At 43.0% G+C, this 17,109-nt stretch overlaps 1 protein-coding gene and 1 long non-coding RNA gene across 2 annotated transcripts; one reads left to right on the plus strand and one right to left on the minus strand.

Annotated features, from left to right (window-relative positions):
* Nucleotides 1-613: 613 nt before the first annotated feature.
* Nucleotides 614-16,738, minus strand: LOC138089110 (uncharacterized). The gene is made up of 5 exons (XR_011145782.1): nucleotides 16,134-16,738; nucleotides 15,808-16,001; nucleotides 11,932-12,035; nucleotides 3,708-3,795; nucleotides 614-1,607 (listed from the first exon to the last, which is right to left on the minus strand). It is a non-coding gene; the product is annotated as an uncharacterized lncRNA (long non-coding RNA).
* CCDC70 (coiled-coil domain containing 70) lies at nucleotides 12,810-13,604 on the plus strand. Its single transcript, XM_068984466.1, has one exon. It carries the CDS (start codon nucleotides 12,936-12,938, stop codon nucleotides 13,602-13,604), a length of 669 nt encoding a protein of 222 aa, XP_068840567.1. The 5' UTR covers nucleotides 12,810-12,935.
* Nucleotides 16,739-17,109: the final 371 nt, after the last annotated feature.

Here is a 17,109-nt window from a genome sequence, read left to right on the forward strand (position 1 = left end):
TGAGAAGATAAACAAAATTGACAAACCTTTAGCCAGACTCATCAAGAAAAAAAGAGAAAAGAATCAAATCAACACAATTAGAAATGAAAAAGGAGAGGTTACAACAGACAATGCAGAAATACAAGGATTATACGAGACTATTATGAACAACAATATGGCAATAAAATTGATAACCTGGAAGAAATGGACAGATTCTTAGAAAAGTTCAATCTTCCAAGACTGAACCAGGAAGAAATAGAAATTATGAACAACCCAATTATAAGCACAGAAATTGAAGCTGTGATAAAAAAAATCTTCCAGAAAACAAAAGCCCAGGACCAGATGGCTTCACAGGAGAATTCTATCAAACATTTTGAAAAGAGCTAATGCCTATCCTTCTAAAACTCTTTAAAAAAAACTGCAGGGGAAGGAACACCTCCAAATTCATTCTACAAGGCCACTATCATCCTGAAAACCAAAACCAGATAACCTGATAACAACAGAAAAAAAGAAAACTACAGGCCAATATCACTGATGAACATAGATGCACAAATCCTCAGCAAAATTTTAGCAAACAGAATTCAGCAACACATCAAAAAGCTCATACACCATGATCAAGTTGGGTTTATTTCAGGGATACAAGGATTCTTCAATATACACAAATCAATCAATGTGATACACCATATTAACAAATTGAAAGATAAAAAACATGGTAATCTCAATAGATGCAAAAAAGCCTTTGAAAAAATTCAGCACCCATTTATGATTCAGTTCAGTTCAGTCACTCAGTCATGTTCGACTCTTTGCAACCCCATGAATTGCAGCATGCCAGGCCTCCCTGTCCATCACCAACTCCTGGAGTTCACTCAAATTCACATCTATGGAGTCAATGATGCCATCCAGCCATCTCATCCTCTGTTGTCCCCTTCTCCTCCTGCTCCCAATTCCTCCCAGCATCAGAATCTTTTCCAATGAGTCAATTCTTCGCATGAGGTGGCCAAAGTATTGGAGTTTCAGCTTTAGCATCATTCCTTCCTAGGAACACCCAGGGCTGATCTCCTTTAGAATGGACTGGTTGGATCTCCTTGCAGTGCAAGGGACTCTCAAGAGTCTTCTCCAACACCACAGTTCAAAAGCATCAATTCTTCGGCACTCAGCTTTCTTCACAGTCCAACTCTCACATCCATACATGACCACTGGAAAAACCATAGCCTAGACTAAATGGACCTTTGTTGGCAAAGTAATGTCTTTGCTTTTTAATATGCTATCTATGTTGGTCATAACTTTTCTTCCAAGGAGTAAGCGTCTTTTAATTTCATGGCTGCAGTCACCATCTGCAGTGATTTTGGAGTCCAAAAAGATACAGTCTAACACTGTTTCCACTGTTTCCCCATCTATTTCCCATGAAGTGATGGGACCGGATGCCATGATCTTCGTTTTCTGAATGTTGAGCTTTAAGCCAACTTTTTCACTCTCCTCTTTCACTCTCATCAAGAGGCTTTTTAGCTCCTCTTCACTTTCTGCCATAAGGGTGGTGTCATCTGTATATCTGAGGTTATTGATATTTCTCCCGGCAATCTTGATTCCAGCTTGTGCTTCTTCTAGCCCAGCGTTTCTCATGATGTACTCTGCATATAAGTTAAATAAGCAGGGTGACAATATACAGCCTTGACATACTCCTTTTCCTATTTGGAACCATTTATGATTAAAACTCGTCAAAAAATGAGCATAGAAGGAACATATCTCAACACAGTAAGGACCATATATGATAAGCCTACAGCAAGCATTATTCTCAATGATGAAAAACTGAAAACAATCCCCCTAAGATCAGGAACAAAACAAGGGTGTCCACTTTCATCACTATTATTCAACATAGTTCTGGAAGTCCTAGCTACAGCAATCAGAGAAGAAAAAGAAATAAAAGGAATCCAGATTGGAAAAGAAGTAAAGCTCTCACTATTTGCAGATGACATGATACTGTACATAAAAAACCCTAAAGAGAGTATCAGAAAATTACCAGAGCTAATCAGTGCATTTAGCAAAGTTTCAGGATACAAAATCAATACACAGAAATCACTTGCATTTCTATATACTAACAATGAAAAATCAGAGAAATTAAGGAATCAATCCCATTCACCATTGCAACAAAAAGAATTAAATATTTAGGAATAAACTTAACCAAGGAGACAAAAGAACTGTACACAGAAAATTATAAGACAGTAATGAAAGAAATAAAAAATTACATAAACAGATGGAGAGATATTCCATGTTCCTGGGTAGGAAGAATCAATATTTTGAAAGAGACTATACTACCAAATACAATCTACAGATTCAACACAATCCCCATCAATTTACCAGTGACATTTTTCACAGAACTAGAACAAAAAACTTCACAATTCATATGGAAACACATAAGACCCCAAATAGCCAAAGTAGTCTTGAGAAAGAATGGAGCTGGAGGAAACAACCTTCCTGACTTCAGATTATACTACAAAGCTACAGCCATCAAGACAGTATGGGACTGGCATGAAAACAGAAACATAGACCAATGGAACAAGATAGAAACCCCAGAAACAAACCCATGCACCTGTGGGGACCTTATATTTAACAAAGGAGGCAAGAATACATGATGGGGCAAAGACAGCCTCTTCAATAAATGGTGCTGGGAAAACTGGACAGCTACAGGGAAAAGAATGAAGTTAGAACACCTCCTAACACCATACACAAAGATAAACTCAGAATGGATTAAGGATCTAAATGTAAGACAAGAAACTATAAAACTCTTAGAGGAAAACATAGGCAGAATGCTCGATGACATAAATCAAAACAAAATCCTCTGTGACCCACCTCCTAGAGTAACAGAAATGAAAACAAAAGTAAACAAGTGGGACCTGATTAAACTTAAAAGCTTTTGACCAGCAAAGGAAACTATAGGCAAGATGAAAAGACAACCCTCAGAATGGGAAAAAATAATAGCAAATGAAATAACTGACAAAGGATTAATTTCCAAAATATACAAGCAGTTCATACAACTCAATGCCAGAAAAACAAACAACCCAATCAAAAAGTGGGGAAAAGACCTAAACAGACATTTCTCCAAAGAAGACCTACAGATGACTAACAAACACATGAAAAGATGCTCAACACTGCTCACTATTAGAGAAATGCAAATCAAAACCACAATGAGATATCACCTCAGACCAGTCAGAATGGCCATCATCAAAATGTCTACAAAAAATAAATGCTGGAGAGGGTGTGGAGAAAAAGGAATTCTCTTGCACTGTTGGTGGGAATGTAAATTAATGTAGCCACTATGGAAGATGGTATGGAGACTCCTTAAAAAGCTAGCAATAAAACCACCATATGACCCAGCAATCCCACTCCTGGCATACACCCTGAGGCAACCAAAATTGAAAAAGACACATGTATCCCACTGTTCATTGCAGAACTATTTACAACAGCTAGAACATGGAAGCAACCTAGATGTCCATCAACAGATGAATGGATTAAAAAAAGTTGTGGTTCATATACAGAATGGAATATTACTCAGCCATAAAAAGGAACACATTTGAGTCAGTTTCAATGAGGTGGATGAACCTAGAACCTATTATACAGAGGAAGTATAATACAGAAAGAGAAGTATACAGAAAGAGAAATATAAATATCATATTCTAGTGCATACGTATATACACGAAATCTAGAAAAATGGTACCGAAGAATTTACTTACAGGGCAGCAGTGGAGAAACAGACATAGCGAGTAGACTTGTGGACATGGGGAGACTGGAGGAGAGGGTGAGATGTGTGGAAAGAATAACCTGGAAAACATATTACCATATGTAAATTAGACAGTCAACGGGAATTTGCTATATGGCTAAGAAACTCAAACAGGGGCTCTATATCAACCTAGAGTGGTGGGGTGGGGAGGGAGACGGGAGGGAGGTTCAACAGGGAGGGGATATATGTATACCTATGGCTGATTCAGGTTGAAGTTTGACAGAAAACAACAAAATTCTGTAAATCAATTATCCTTCAATAAAAAATAATTTTATAAAAAGCAATGAATCAGGAATCTTAGAATGACTAAATAAGGGGACAGGATGGGTTTTGTTGTTGTTTTTTGGTCTTTAAGTCGTGTCAGACATTTTGTGACCCAATGGACTACAGCACACCAGGCTCTTCTGTCCTCCAGTATCTCCTGGAGTTCGCTCAAATTCATGTCCATTGAGTCGGGTATGCTATCTAACCATCTCATCCTCTGCTGCCCCCTTTTTCTTTTGTCTTCAATCTTTCCCAGCATCAGATCTCTTCCAATGAGTTGGCTTTTCAAATCAGGTGGCCAAAGTATAACCACTGACTTGTAAACAAGTCACTGAAAAGCAGTTTACTGAAAAGCTCTATCCACAGGACTTGTCTTTATCTGACCTAATGCAATGCTTAGTTTATGCAAACAACTCTAGTCTTGAGGCATTTGTCCAAAAAAAAAAAAAAAGAGTGCCATTGTTTACTATCACAGCTACCTGAGGCAGTGTTACTTAGCTTGGGCTAGTAAGAGGCTGACCAATAATAACTGGGGAATAAGAAAGAAGCTTTATAAAGAATTCTGAGATATTTCTGGAATCTGGAAGGTCACAAGCATGTGAGTGTGCACATGCCCAAAAAAGTGAGGAGGCTGTAATTCCATACCTTAGATTGACCTTGAGGTCCTGCATAAGCAGGAAGTGAAAGCTAAGGCAAGGATTGTAAACAGCCTGCGTGAGCATTGAAGGCATGTCCCAACACACGCATGCACGTGCAAACACACACACACAAAAAGGGAGGGAGACTAATCAGTTCAAGAAGAGTTCTTAGTTCAATTATTAGCTCACCACTAAGCATCAAGCAGACTTCAGTGGCCACGGGCAACAAAAAATACAGACTTTCTAGAATTAGTCCAGGAAAAATTAACTAAACAAATAGTAATAATAACAAAAACACAACAAACTTGATGAGGGGGAAATCTCATTTCCAGAATTATCACATTATAATATTTAAGATATTATTTTAAATGTTCACTTTTTAACAAAAACTTTCATGACATGCAAAGAAACAAGAAAGAATGGCTCATACCCAGGGGGGAAAGGGAGTCAATAGAAACTATGATTCATGTCAATGTATGGCAAAACCAATACAGTATTATAAAGTAAAAATAAAAAGTTAAAAAAATACAATAATAAAATAAAATACTGGTACAGAGGAAAAAAAAAAAGAAACTATGATTCTGAGTTATTTTCTTTTTGGTTAAAAACTGTCTCTGAGGAAGTGCAAATGTTAACTTACTAGACCAAGACATGAAACAGCTATTATAAATGTGACCAAAGGTCTAAAAGAGACCATGCCTAAAGAATTAAAGGTAAGCATGTGAATGATGTATCAATAAAGAAAATTTATTTTTTTAACAGAACCAAATAGAAATTCTGGTCTTAAAAATGAAAAACAGAGGAGCTCACAGCAGATCTGAACTGGCAGAAGGAAGAATCAGTGAATTTGAAGACAGGTCAATTAAGATGATCCAGTCTAAGCAACAGAAAGGCACAAGAGTGGAGAGAAATGAACAGAGCCTCAGAGATTGGCGGGACACCATCAAGCTACATATGATACAGATACATATGTATGATAGGAATCTTAGGAGGGGAGAAAGAGGAAGAAAGGTTATTTGAAGAAACAGCCATAAACTTCTCAAATGTAAGGAAAATCTGCATCAAATCTCTACATCTAAGAAGCTCCACAAACTTGAAGCAGTACAAACCCAAAGAGGCCCACATTTTGACACGTCGCAGTCAAACTGTCAAAAGAGAGAAAAAGAGGGAATCCTGAAAGCAGCAAAAGAAATGATTCATTACATTCAACCCTCTCCCCACTCCACTGAACGTTATTCCCTGGAAGACTGCTCCTGGACACGATCCAGGTAGAATGTGAGGTAACAATCATTTGCAAGTCATCAACAGTGCCAGCCTATTGATGAAGTCAAAGATGGAAGATGAAGTCTTTCCAGGTTCTTCCTCACTCTTTAGAGTCTCTCATTTGGGGTCCTATCTGGGCCCTCTCGACCCTGTGAGTCAGGACTGAGAGGGAACAGAGGGGTCTTTGCAAACAGTGTTAGGGGAGCCTGTCAAAGTGACATCACTAGAGATCTGATGTGACAATGATTGCCTGCCCTCTGAGGGCTGCAGAACTTGCCCAGTTGGCAAACAGCTAAGCAGTAAGTAACTGTTGTTGGCTTTAGATTGGGTAGGGTTAGTTCTAAACATAGCGAAATAAGTTCCTAGCGTTGACTTATAAGATTGAAGATTAGAGATGTGTCTTTGACTCATGTTTTTATACCCATATAGACACACATTTACAGTTTTATATTGTACTTTATATCTAAATGGGCAATCTATGTATTTGACATGGTACTTATTTTATCTCTTTCTCAAAGATAATTGAAGTGGTAATAAGGAAAACTTTGGCGATAAATTTTTTCCAACATTCTAACCCAGAAAGACTGCCATTCAGTCAGCTGATGTTTAGTGAACATCCATTATGTACCAGACGTTGTGCTAAACGCAGCACAGACAGATGGGAGATGATGTGTTCCTAGCAGGAAGGAGGCAGGCGAGGTGGTGGTGGGTTGGGTAGGGAGGACGTTTGCTCAGTCTGAACTTGGTGGAGGAGTATTGGGTTTCAGAAGAAGCTACCTAAGAGAGGGGACTCCTTGAGTCTTGAAGTGTTAGCTGAACGAAGGGAAGTGGATTTGGGCGAGACTATCCAGGGGGAGAGAACAGCATGGCATAGAAGTGGGGAAAACTCGGCGTTTGAGGAATTCCCGGTGACCAGAGCACAGGTGTTAGGGGAGACGGCTGAGAGGTAAGGCTAAAATGTTTGTAGGGGTGGATCATGACTGTCCTGGCATGCACCGTGAGAAGATTGAAAATGATACAAAATAGTAACTATAGTCATCCTTATTTCCTATGTATTGAGGACTTGCTTGTGTCAGGCACTGTACTTGGCACTCAACATACCAATTTATTCCCCACAAGAGCCCTATGAGGTAGGTTCTGCTTGAAATGGATAAAATATATCCTGTTGGGAAAAGGAGTCCACAAAGAGACTAGAACCATCAGGGACGTGGGAGGAGAACATAATGGCCCGGCGTTATAGCCGTCAAGGGGAAAAGAGTTTCAAAAAGGATTCATGTCCAGTGCTGCCAAGAGGTCAGTAAGGTAAGGATTGAACAACTAGTGGGTCACTGGTGATCTGAAGAGACAGTGTTTCGGTGAACTTAGGGAGCACAAGATTGCTGAAGCATGGTGGTGCAGATGCAATATAGGAATGGGGATGGCTGTTGTCAACTGCTCTTTTAAGAAGACTATTTAGAGAGTGTCGGGGTTTAGCCCCCGCAAGATTTAGGGGAACCTGAAGGAAAAAAGGCGTCGGCGGATGATTTATAGAGATAAGGAAAGAATATTGTAGATAAGAAAATAGAGGAGAGGCTGATATATTTTGGTTTATATAGAAAACCAATAAAACTCTGAGACAAGGAGTTTGTCTTGTTTATGGAGGCCACAGGTGTCTTTTTTGTCTCTCGAGAGAGTGAAGACGCAGAACGTCTTTTTGTTTAGATCTTAGAAACCCGGGCAGATAAGTCAATGTAGGGAGCCTCTATGTTTTAAGAGATCAGCCTGAAAAACAGAGTAAGAAAGAGAGAAAAAAAAAAAAAGAAACATGGGGTGACCAAGCTGTTTTGGTGAGCGAGGCCTGTTATTTTTATTTTTAAAAGGGTCTTTTATATCTTTATTTGTCTATAGAGGGAAATGAAAGATGTAAAGTCATATAGAGTCAGCCTAAACATTACATCTGTTTTCTCTTTATCAAAACCAGGATTTTTTTAATATACCTTTTTCATAAATAATATTGTGTATATTATCTTTTGGCCTTGGAGGCCTGTGAACATTTCATGGCCCTCTTTTGATAAAGGTTGTTCAATCAGAAAACTTACTTTTTTTAATTTTTTAAAAAAATATATATTTTTAATCTATGTCAGCCTCAGAAAATGTTAAACAGTTATATTTTTCACGGAGTAAAGGTGTAGTGAGTTATAAGAAAGAACCAATTAGCTCAAAAGTCTGATGTGGTTAAGTTTAAGGCTACACTTGTTTTTTTTTTACATTTCAACTATGTTAACTAATGTACTCTCAGGTGCACAGTGGATAAGAGATATGGGAACTTTGTAACAAGCATTGGCCCAATAATGAAATCTTATACCAGCACTACTCTAATAACTTTTAACTTTTTAGGCTTTTTGTGTCTCTCACAGTTGGGAGGCTATAAATAATTATACCTGTAGCTGTAAGAGTCTGGATATATCTGCCAAGCAAGCTAGAATGTTAACAGAGGGGGTTTGATTTGAAATATTTTTCTCATGTCCAGGAGACTTATTAGCTATAGCCCTAAGTTGATTTTCTCTAGAGAAAGGTGGTCGGGGATAGCCCCCTGTTAATGTCAGAGGAGTTGGTGAAAGTCATGAAATAGTATAACAGACAGACTTTGGTTTGGGGGTAGATATTTGATAAGGGGGGGCCCCTCGAGGCCTGATCTCACCTTTGTCCATCAGGCCTCTTCCTCATGACCTTTGCCATGGGCGGGATTCCCCATGCTGGCTCCTGGCATGAGAGAAATAGCAATAGAAAGGGAGAAGGTAATGGCACCCCACTCCAGTACTCTTGCCTGGAAAATTCCATGAACAGAGGAGCCTGGTGGACTGTCATCTATGGGGTCGCACAGAGTCCGACACAACTGAGCGACTTCACTTTCACTTTTCACTTTCATGCATTGAAGAAGGAAATGGGAACCCGCACCAGTGTTCCTGCCTGGACAATCTCAAGGGCAGGAGAGCCTGGTGGGCTGCCGTCTATGGGGTCACAGAGTTGGACACGACTGAAGTGACTTAGCAGCAGCAGCAGCAGCAGACTTGAGCGTGTGTTTGTGTGCTGGGAGGTCAGATTGAGCAGAGGGCAAGATGTGGATGGCTCGTGAGTTGAAGGATCACTGATGAAACTAAGGTCACCATGCAGTTGGGAGAAGATGGGGGAAAGCCTAGCCTTGCCTGGGAGCCCAGAGGGCATTCAAGATAGAGGTGGACGCCAAGAGAGTGAGCTGGAGGGGAATTCCAGTTCACGGACCTCTGTTTTCTCGATAATGCTTCTGAGAACAAGAGGTGCCCCTGAATACTTTTCTTATGTATATTTCTACACAACACTTGTTCAGTGAATGTCATAAGCAGATTTCCCCTGCTGCTCCCCACACGGGGAGTTAGATTCAGGAGAAAACTGTGTTCAGTGGGCCCTCAGTGCTCGCTAACCTTCAGTATGTAGCTTGCTCTATTCTCAAGGGACTCCGTGGGCTGGGCCAGCTCCCCTGAGTTGACTTCTCCACTCAGCTTTGTGTTCTCTCTTCATTAAGGGAGACACGCTCGGTTTCTTTGAGGAGACCAGCCCTAAAAGTAGAGCCAACTAAAAGCAATGACTGATGTTAGACCTGCAGAAAGTGTGAGGCCAGAAAGAGCCACAAAATAACAGCTGGGGATCACATGGACAGGGTGAAATGTAGAACTGGGTGGTTACTGACGGGGTGAAATGTAGAACTGGATGGTTATTGGTATCCATGGGATAAAGGAAAGAGGAATTTATTAAATTGTTTCAGGTGAATTCTCTAGCTTGTGCAAACACTGCTTATGGCATAAGAAATAAAATTCTAGTGTCATTTGGAAGGTGGTCACTGTCTGCACTGGGAGATGTACAGGAAATGCCGCAGAAGAAAGACAGAGACGCCTGCACAAATGTTTATTGTGCAGGGGACTCACTGGGGACAGACAGGTCCCACACAGAAAAGAAGACTTTTGTAAACTTTGCTTCATTGTCTTTTGAAACATAGATTATTGTCTTCAGTGATAACATCCAACGTTTCTACATTTGCTTCTTCGTGTGGGTATCTATATTTTCCTTTAGCTGTAGGGTTGCATGAGGAGGGAGGATTTCATTTAAAAGTAGTGACAAAGTTGCTAAATATTTTTGCCATCAGTCCAATGCTGGATACAAATGTCATCTCTCCCTCTCTCTCTCTCTCTCTCTCACACACACACACACACACACACACACACACACACGCTGGCTATGTGTTCTTTCCTTCTCCCTCACTCCCTGCTCTTGAGTCAGAAACTAGAAAAAGAGGGAGAAAGTCTGTAAATCTCCTGAAAGGACTCACGATGCTCCATGTTGTGGTGCTTGGCAAGGCCCACTGTGTGAGGCCAGACCCTGGAGGATGCTTCCAGAAAGCTCGACGTCGAAATCCAAACCCTTGTCTTCCCTGCACTCTAACTGCTGTCTCACATTCAGACCTTTTCCTCATCTCTCAGCCCACCTTTGTTACCGGGATTTTTGTGGAGGGTTCTGATACCTGATACATCAGATAACGGCAGTGTGTGGACATCTCCTCCCCTCCTCCCTCACTCCTTCCTTCCTCCTTTCCTCCCCGCTATCTTTATTTCTTCCTCCCTCCCAAGCTTTTATTTCACTGTGAAATACAGTACATTTACTACAGTATATAAAATATCCATAGACAACTTAGCACTTTTAAAAAAATAATGAATACACACGCCAGTGCCACCAAATAAAGAAATGGAATATGACTGCTAGCCCCTCAGAAGCCAGCTCATACACCCACCCAATCACGACCCCTAGGATCCTACCTCCCCAACCCCTCCCTCACACACAAGTAGTTACTATCTTTTTAAATTTTTATTTTATATTGGAGTTGATGTGGTAGGTTCAAGTGTACAGCAAAGTGATTCAGTTATACACACACGTATCTCTATTCTTTTTCAGATTCTTTTCCCACATAGGTTATTACAGAATATTGAGTAGACTTCCTTGTGCTATACAGTCGCAGTCTCTGTTGGTTATCTATTTTATGAATGTGTGTTAGTGGTTCAGTCATGCCCAACTCTTTGCAACACTATGGACTGTATAGCCCTCCAGGCGCCTCTGTCCATGGGATTCTCCGGGCAAGAATACTGGAGTGGATTGCCATTCCCTTCTCCAATTTTACACATAATGGTGTGTATATGTTAATCCCAACCTTCTATATAATTACCATCTTGATTTAATGGGATTTACTCCCTTGCTTGTCTCTTTTGTATTATCCCCTAAGAATATTGCCCTAAACAATAGAATTTAATTTTGCCTGTTTGAAAAATTTTCCTTCAAAGTCTTTGAACCAGCTTCTTTTTTTCAGCATTCTGTTTACAAGGTTCATCTACATGGTTGCATGTAGCTATGCTCTCCATTGCACGAACAGACCACTACATTTGAACTTCATGTTATTGCTATGGTCACTGGATTGCTTACACTGTCGAGCCCTGTGAACAGAACTGCTTGAACATTCCTGTGCACATAACCTGGACATAGTTCATATGTTGCCTCAGGGCATATATCTGGGAGCGAACCTGCTGGGTCATATTGTGTCATTATTGTTCACTATTACTGGCTACCATGTTAACAGTTCCTCTTTCCCACATCCTAGAAAACACTGTGTCCTCTTTCACATCTTGGTTTCAAACTTATGTTCCCAAAATAGACCCTCCTACTAAACTGACTCCTGTAGGTCCAAGGGTTTCATCTTCTGTTTCCCACATGGCTTGTAACAGAGGACATGCACATGTGTGGCCCCCTGCTTTGAGCACACCCATCAGAAGGTTATGAGCAACTCCCCAGCGAGAGAGCCAAAACCTCAGATATATTCTGGTTGATGTAACACAAATAAATCACTATGTGGCTGTGGCACTTGATTATTTAAAAGCAAAACAAAACTGTCATATGTCTTAATTGATCATATCACACTTGTGTGCCCTGACATCCTCGTTGAGAACCACTGACCTTGTTGGCCTGTTATTTCAGTGGCCTTGAGCTTTGAATGTACTGACCACCTCTTCAGCCCAAAGCCATGATCATCCAGCATCTTTCTCTACCAAAGCTTGTCCCTCAAAAACACAAGCAGGAGGACAAAGACAACAATGGTTAAAATTTGCCAATAATGGACCCACCTACCCTGTTGGTGGGAATGCAAACTGGTACGGCCATTATGAAGAACAAAATGAAGGTTCCTTAAGAAACTGAAAACAGAGCTAGCACATGTTCCAGCAATCCCATTCCTAGGCATATATCCAGAGGAAAACATAGTTCGAAAGGATACGAGCACCCCATTGTATCCTTGCAGTATCACTGCAGTACTGCTTACAACAGCAGCACATGGAAGCAACCTAAATATCCATTAACAGAAGAATGGATAAAGCGGAACTGGTAGATATATACAATGGAACATTACTCAGTCATAAAAAAGGATGAAATAATGCTATTTGCAGCAACATGGATGCCCCCAGAGATTATCATACCAATTGAAGTAAATCAGAGAAAGACAAATATTATATGATACCATTTATATGTGGAACCTTAAAAAGAAAGATAAAATGAACTTACTTACAAAAGAGAAACAAACTTACAGACTTAGAGAACCAATTTATGATTACCATGGGGTAAGGGTTGGGGGAGGGATGGATTGACATGTACACACTGCTATTATATAATACAGATAACCAATAAGAACCTACTGTGTATAGGGAACTCTGCTCAATATTCTGTAATAACCTAAATGAGAAAATAATTTGCAAAAGAATAGATACATGTAAATGTAAAAACGATGTAAGATTAAAAAAAAAAAATCTCAATAGTGCTACACAGACTCCAAGGCTTGCCCTCTGGGATGCTATATTCAAGGGTGTGTTCTTTCCCGTCCCCCCACAGGGCTGGACCAGCTGACCTGATCCTGGCCAGTGGCCCTGTCCTCCATCACAGCCACCTCGCCATCCGGGCCAACTGGGAATATGTTTCCCTTCAAGGTGAGAAAATGGATGGGGCTTGCCTGCTTCCGCTCGCTGGTGGTCTCCTCCTCCAGCATTCGCCAAAAGAAACTAATCCACAAGCTCCAGGAAGAAAAGGCCTTCCGCGAGGAGATGAGACACTTCCGGGAGAAGATCGAAGACTTCCGGGAAGAGATGTGGAATTTCCGGAGCAAGATGCGTGCCTTCCGCGGTGAGATCTTGGGCTTTTGGGAAGAGGATAGGCCTTTCTGGGAAGAGGAGAAAACCTTCTGGAAAGAGGAAAAAGCCTTCTGGGAAATGGAAAAATCTTTCCGGGAAGAAGAGAAGGCCTTTTGGAAAAAGTACCGAATCTTCTGGAAGGAAGACAGGGCCTTCTGGAAGGAGGACAACGCCTTGTGGGAAAGAGACCGGAACCTCCTTCAGGAGGACAAGGCCTTGTGGGAGGAAGAAAAGGCCCTGTGCGTGGAGGAGAGAGCCCTTCTGGAGGAGGAGAAGGTCCTCTGGGAGGATAAGAAGACCCTCTGGGAGGAGGAGAATGCCCTCTGGGAGGAGGAGAAGGCCGCCTGGGTGGAAGGGGTTGTTCCAGTTGTAGAGCAGCAGGTGCTGGAAGGCGGGCACCGCCACATCAGTGGCAGGCCCCGGTCGCCAGCCTCCTCCCGGGGCAGGGCGTGAGTGCAAGAGGCACTGGATTGGGACTCAAGTGGAGTCACACTCAGGGTGACCCCGCATGCCTAAAAAAAAAATATGCTCTTATTTCTCCTGCCTTCAAAAGATCTAATAAAGTCCTGAGGAGAGGTTTGGAAAACCAACTTTTGTAGGGAGGGCCAGCTGCGTTTTCCCAGGTCTTGTGATTCTCCGAGGTCACCGTCACATCCTCCACGGGCTATAACTGCTGTCCCTAGGGCTGTCAGCTCCGGTGAACCTGGCAGCAGTGGGTGGGTGTGAGTGGAGGCCCTGGGCTCGCCTTAAAAAAAGAGTCAGAAATGAAGTGGGGGGAGGGGCTCAGACAATGACAGTGAGAGATAGGGAGGGCCAGAGAAGGGCAGAGGCATTTCTGCCTCTGTCCAGTTCTGACGTAGTCATTTCTCCTCCACTCTGGGCAGTCTTGCCTGGCGAAGGGAATGGCAACCTACTCCAGTACTCTTGCCTGGAAAATCCCAGGGGTCGCGAAGACTCGACTGAGCGACTTCACTTTCGCGCGTTGGAGAAGGAAATGGCAATCCGCTCCAGTATTCTTGCCTGGAGAATCCCAGAGACAGAGGAGCCTGGTGGGCTGCCGTCTATGGGGTCGCACAGTGTCGGACACGACTGAAGCGACTTAACAGCAGCAGCAGCTGGGCAGTCTTGGAACCCTGGGGCGGGTGGACAGCTTTCCAGAAAAGGCTGTAGTGGTGTTAACATTTCATTCGTGGGTTTTCCTCACCTGGCAGGCTATTTAGACACAGACAGCATCCCTTAATGACTCATTTGCTCACTGTTTCAGGTTTCCATCAAACTTTGCTTCCCATTCTCTGTAGCCTGAGAAAGGGGCGTGGCATTAGGCTGAGGCTCTACTCTCCTTTTCTGATGCTGGACTCCTTGGACCAGGTGAGGCCACCTGCAAGGTGTAAGGGAGACCTCCTGCCCTATACTCCTGTTAAATACTCAGGTCTCAGTTACCTGTGTCTCTACATTATCAATCCCTTCCTTTGTGTTTCCCTTCTTCCACTCAATTAAAATGCCTCCGGGAAGCAGAACACTAAATGAATGTACGCTAATGTGACCAGCCATTTACACACCCAGCTTCTCTTCTGGTGTCAGACTACGTATATGGGCATTGATATGGAAGGGCCCAGAAGGTGAGTAGTAAGAAATGTCGAGGCCAACAGCTCTTGCTTCCCCTTTTCTTGGGCCTGGCTCTCACTCTCATTCATGCAGCCACTTATGTGCCCACCTTTACTACTTGACAAGCACGTTCACACCTGCCAGCTCATGTAACCTTCCTCACAACTCTGTAGGTTGACAGGGAAGGTCCATAAACCCATTGCACATGTGAAGAAAGAGACCTGGAGAAGCAGAGGGACTTCTGGTTGCAACCAGAAGGTCCAGAAGGAGAACCCACATTGTCTGCCAGTTGGTCCCATTCCTCTTCGAACACAGCCCGGGTCATAGGATGTGGCTTTAGACCAGTTCAGCCAATGATAGTGTCAGAGCTGGATGAGCCTTAAAGCGCTTGGGAGACTTCACTGTGGTTTGGGGCGGTGTTCCAAAAACAAGGAGAAAAGAGGACAGAGTCCCCTTGGGTATGCTGAGCAGACATCTGGGTACCAGGAGAGTGGGCTGACTTCATGAATAGCCTCCATGGCTCCGTATCACTGTGGGAAAGCTGGGGTTCCTTGGAAGGCCTCTGACCCTCAGGAGTCAGGGCCAGGGCACTGGGATCCACCTCCTCCTTTGCCACACACCCAGACTTGCATCTTCAGGTCTCAACAGGCAAAGATGTCAGTAAGCGGAGGGAACAAGACACTTGTGTGAAGACAAGAGAAACAGCTAGGCACCCTCACTGTGACTGAATGAATTGAGAGCAGATTAACACTGCTGGTGGAGAGTCTAAGGATGAATAATCAACTGGTGAGTAGGCAGAAAACTGAGCAAAGGGAAGAAAGCAACAGTTGTATAATATGAAACAAAGACACATGCAGAAAAGGAAAAACCACAGTGGAACACTACACGCTCAGCTATGAATAGCATTTACATAGTTAAATATAAATACTGATTGTGATCTAACCACAGTTACAATGCACAATATTGGAATAAGAGGAAGGATGGGAAAGCTGCTCCTTTTTCACTGTGGGAAGTCAGGCTTCCCAGGTGGCGCTAGTGGTAAACAACTCACCTGCCAATGCAGGAGACGTAAATCTTCCCCCTCTGGGTGGGGAAGATTCCCCAGAGGAGGAAATGGCAACCCACTCCAGTATTCTTGCTTGGAGAATCTCATGGAAAGAGGAGCCTAGCAGGCTACAGTCCATGGGGTCACAAGAAGTTGACACGACTGAAGCGACTTAGCATATAGGATGTATTAGTCCAACACTGAAAATGCAAAAAGCAGCGACAGAGCATATTATTTACAGCAGTGTTTCTAGTACTTTAGCCTATATCAGCCACACCCTCCCTCCAGCAGCCCAGAACATCTCTCCTTCCTTGAACTCCTTAGTGACTCACCTCTGGCACCTGTCACACCTGGAATCGGGAGGGTTCTCTTCACCTTTGCTGACAGGCTCACACTCATCCTTCAGGATCAGCCTGGTATCACTTGCCCTTAGTCACCCTTCCTGACCCCGTCATCTGGGTAGGGATCCCTCTGCGTGTCTCTCACAGCTGAACCCCACCTGGCACAACACTCGCTGGTCACACAGGCTGTCCTCGCTGACTTTTTTGCCTGAATCCTCCAGTAGACTGTAAAGGTTAAGAGGGCAGAGACAATGCGTGTCTGAAAGCTCTGTGGCTGCCCTGAGATCCCAGGATCCCAGCACCTTTGGAATACCCTTCTCATGTTTGGAGAATTTCTCACCTTGTACGAGAAGGCCAGAAATGTATTTCCCAGCCTCCCTTGCAGCCAGAGCTCAGATATGCAACCCAGGCTCCACTCATCACTTGCATCCATGCCAGACTTCAGTGAAGGAGGCCAGGCAGAGTCATTGTGTGACAGTGGCAAGAAGTGAGTTCTCAGAGGCAGCAGGGCTGAGGTCCTGGCCAAAGGGTCCCAACCTGGGACAGTGGCTTGGCTCAGGCCCAAGCCCAACTGCAAGAGCCATCGAGAACTGTGTTCCCGGCAACGTGCCTAGCTGTGTAGCCACTAGCCCCACTTCCCTGACTGTTGGGGAGGTTCTGTAAGCAACCTAGTATATTTCAATAAATACTCTGATAAGCTAGCTCAAGTGTGTTTTGTTTTTTAACTAAGTATCAGGACAAGATGGAGAGTAACTGTCCTGCTTTAGGCTTTATTCCCAGTGCCTAGCAAATCTTGAGCCCTTAGCACTCAATACCTATTTAAGGATACAGATGGCATGAGTGAATGAATGGATGAGGGAGAACAGGTCCCCTGGATTCAGTGCCCCGACCCCTGACTTCCCTGAGGGGAGGCATGTGCATGGCGGTAGATGCTTCCAGCCCTGCCCCTTCTCAACTAGGAATCACA

The sequence above is a fragment of the Capricornis sumatraensis genome, chromosome 12 (genome assembly GCF_032405125.1).
Source record: "Capricornis sumatraensis isolate serow.1 chromosome 12, serow.2, whole genome shotgun sequence".
In the NCBI taxonomy this organism is placed as follows: domain Eukaryota; kingdom Metazoa; phylum Chordata; class Mammalia; order Artiodactyla; family Bovidae; genus Capricornis; species Capricornis sumatraensis.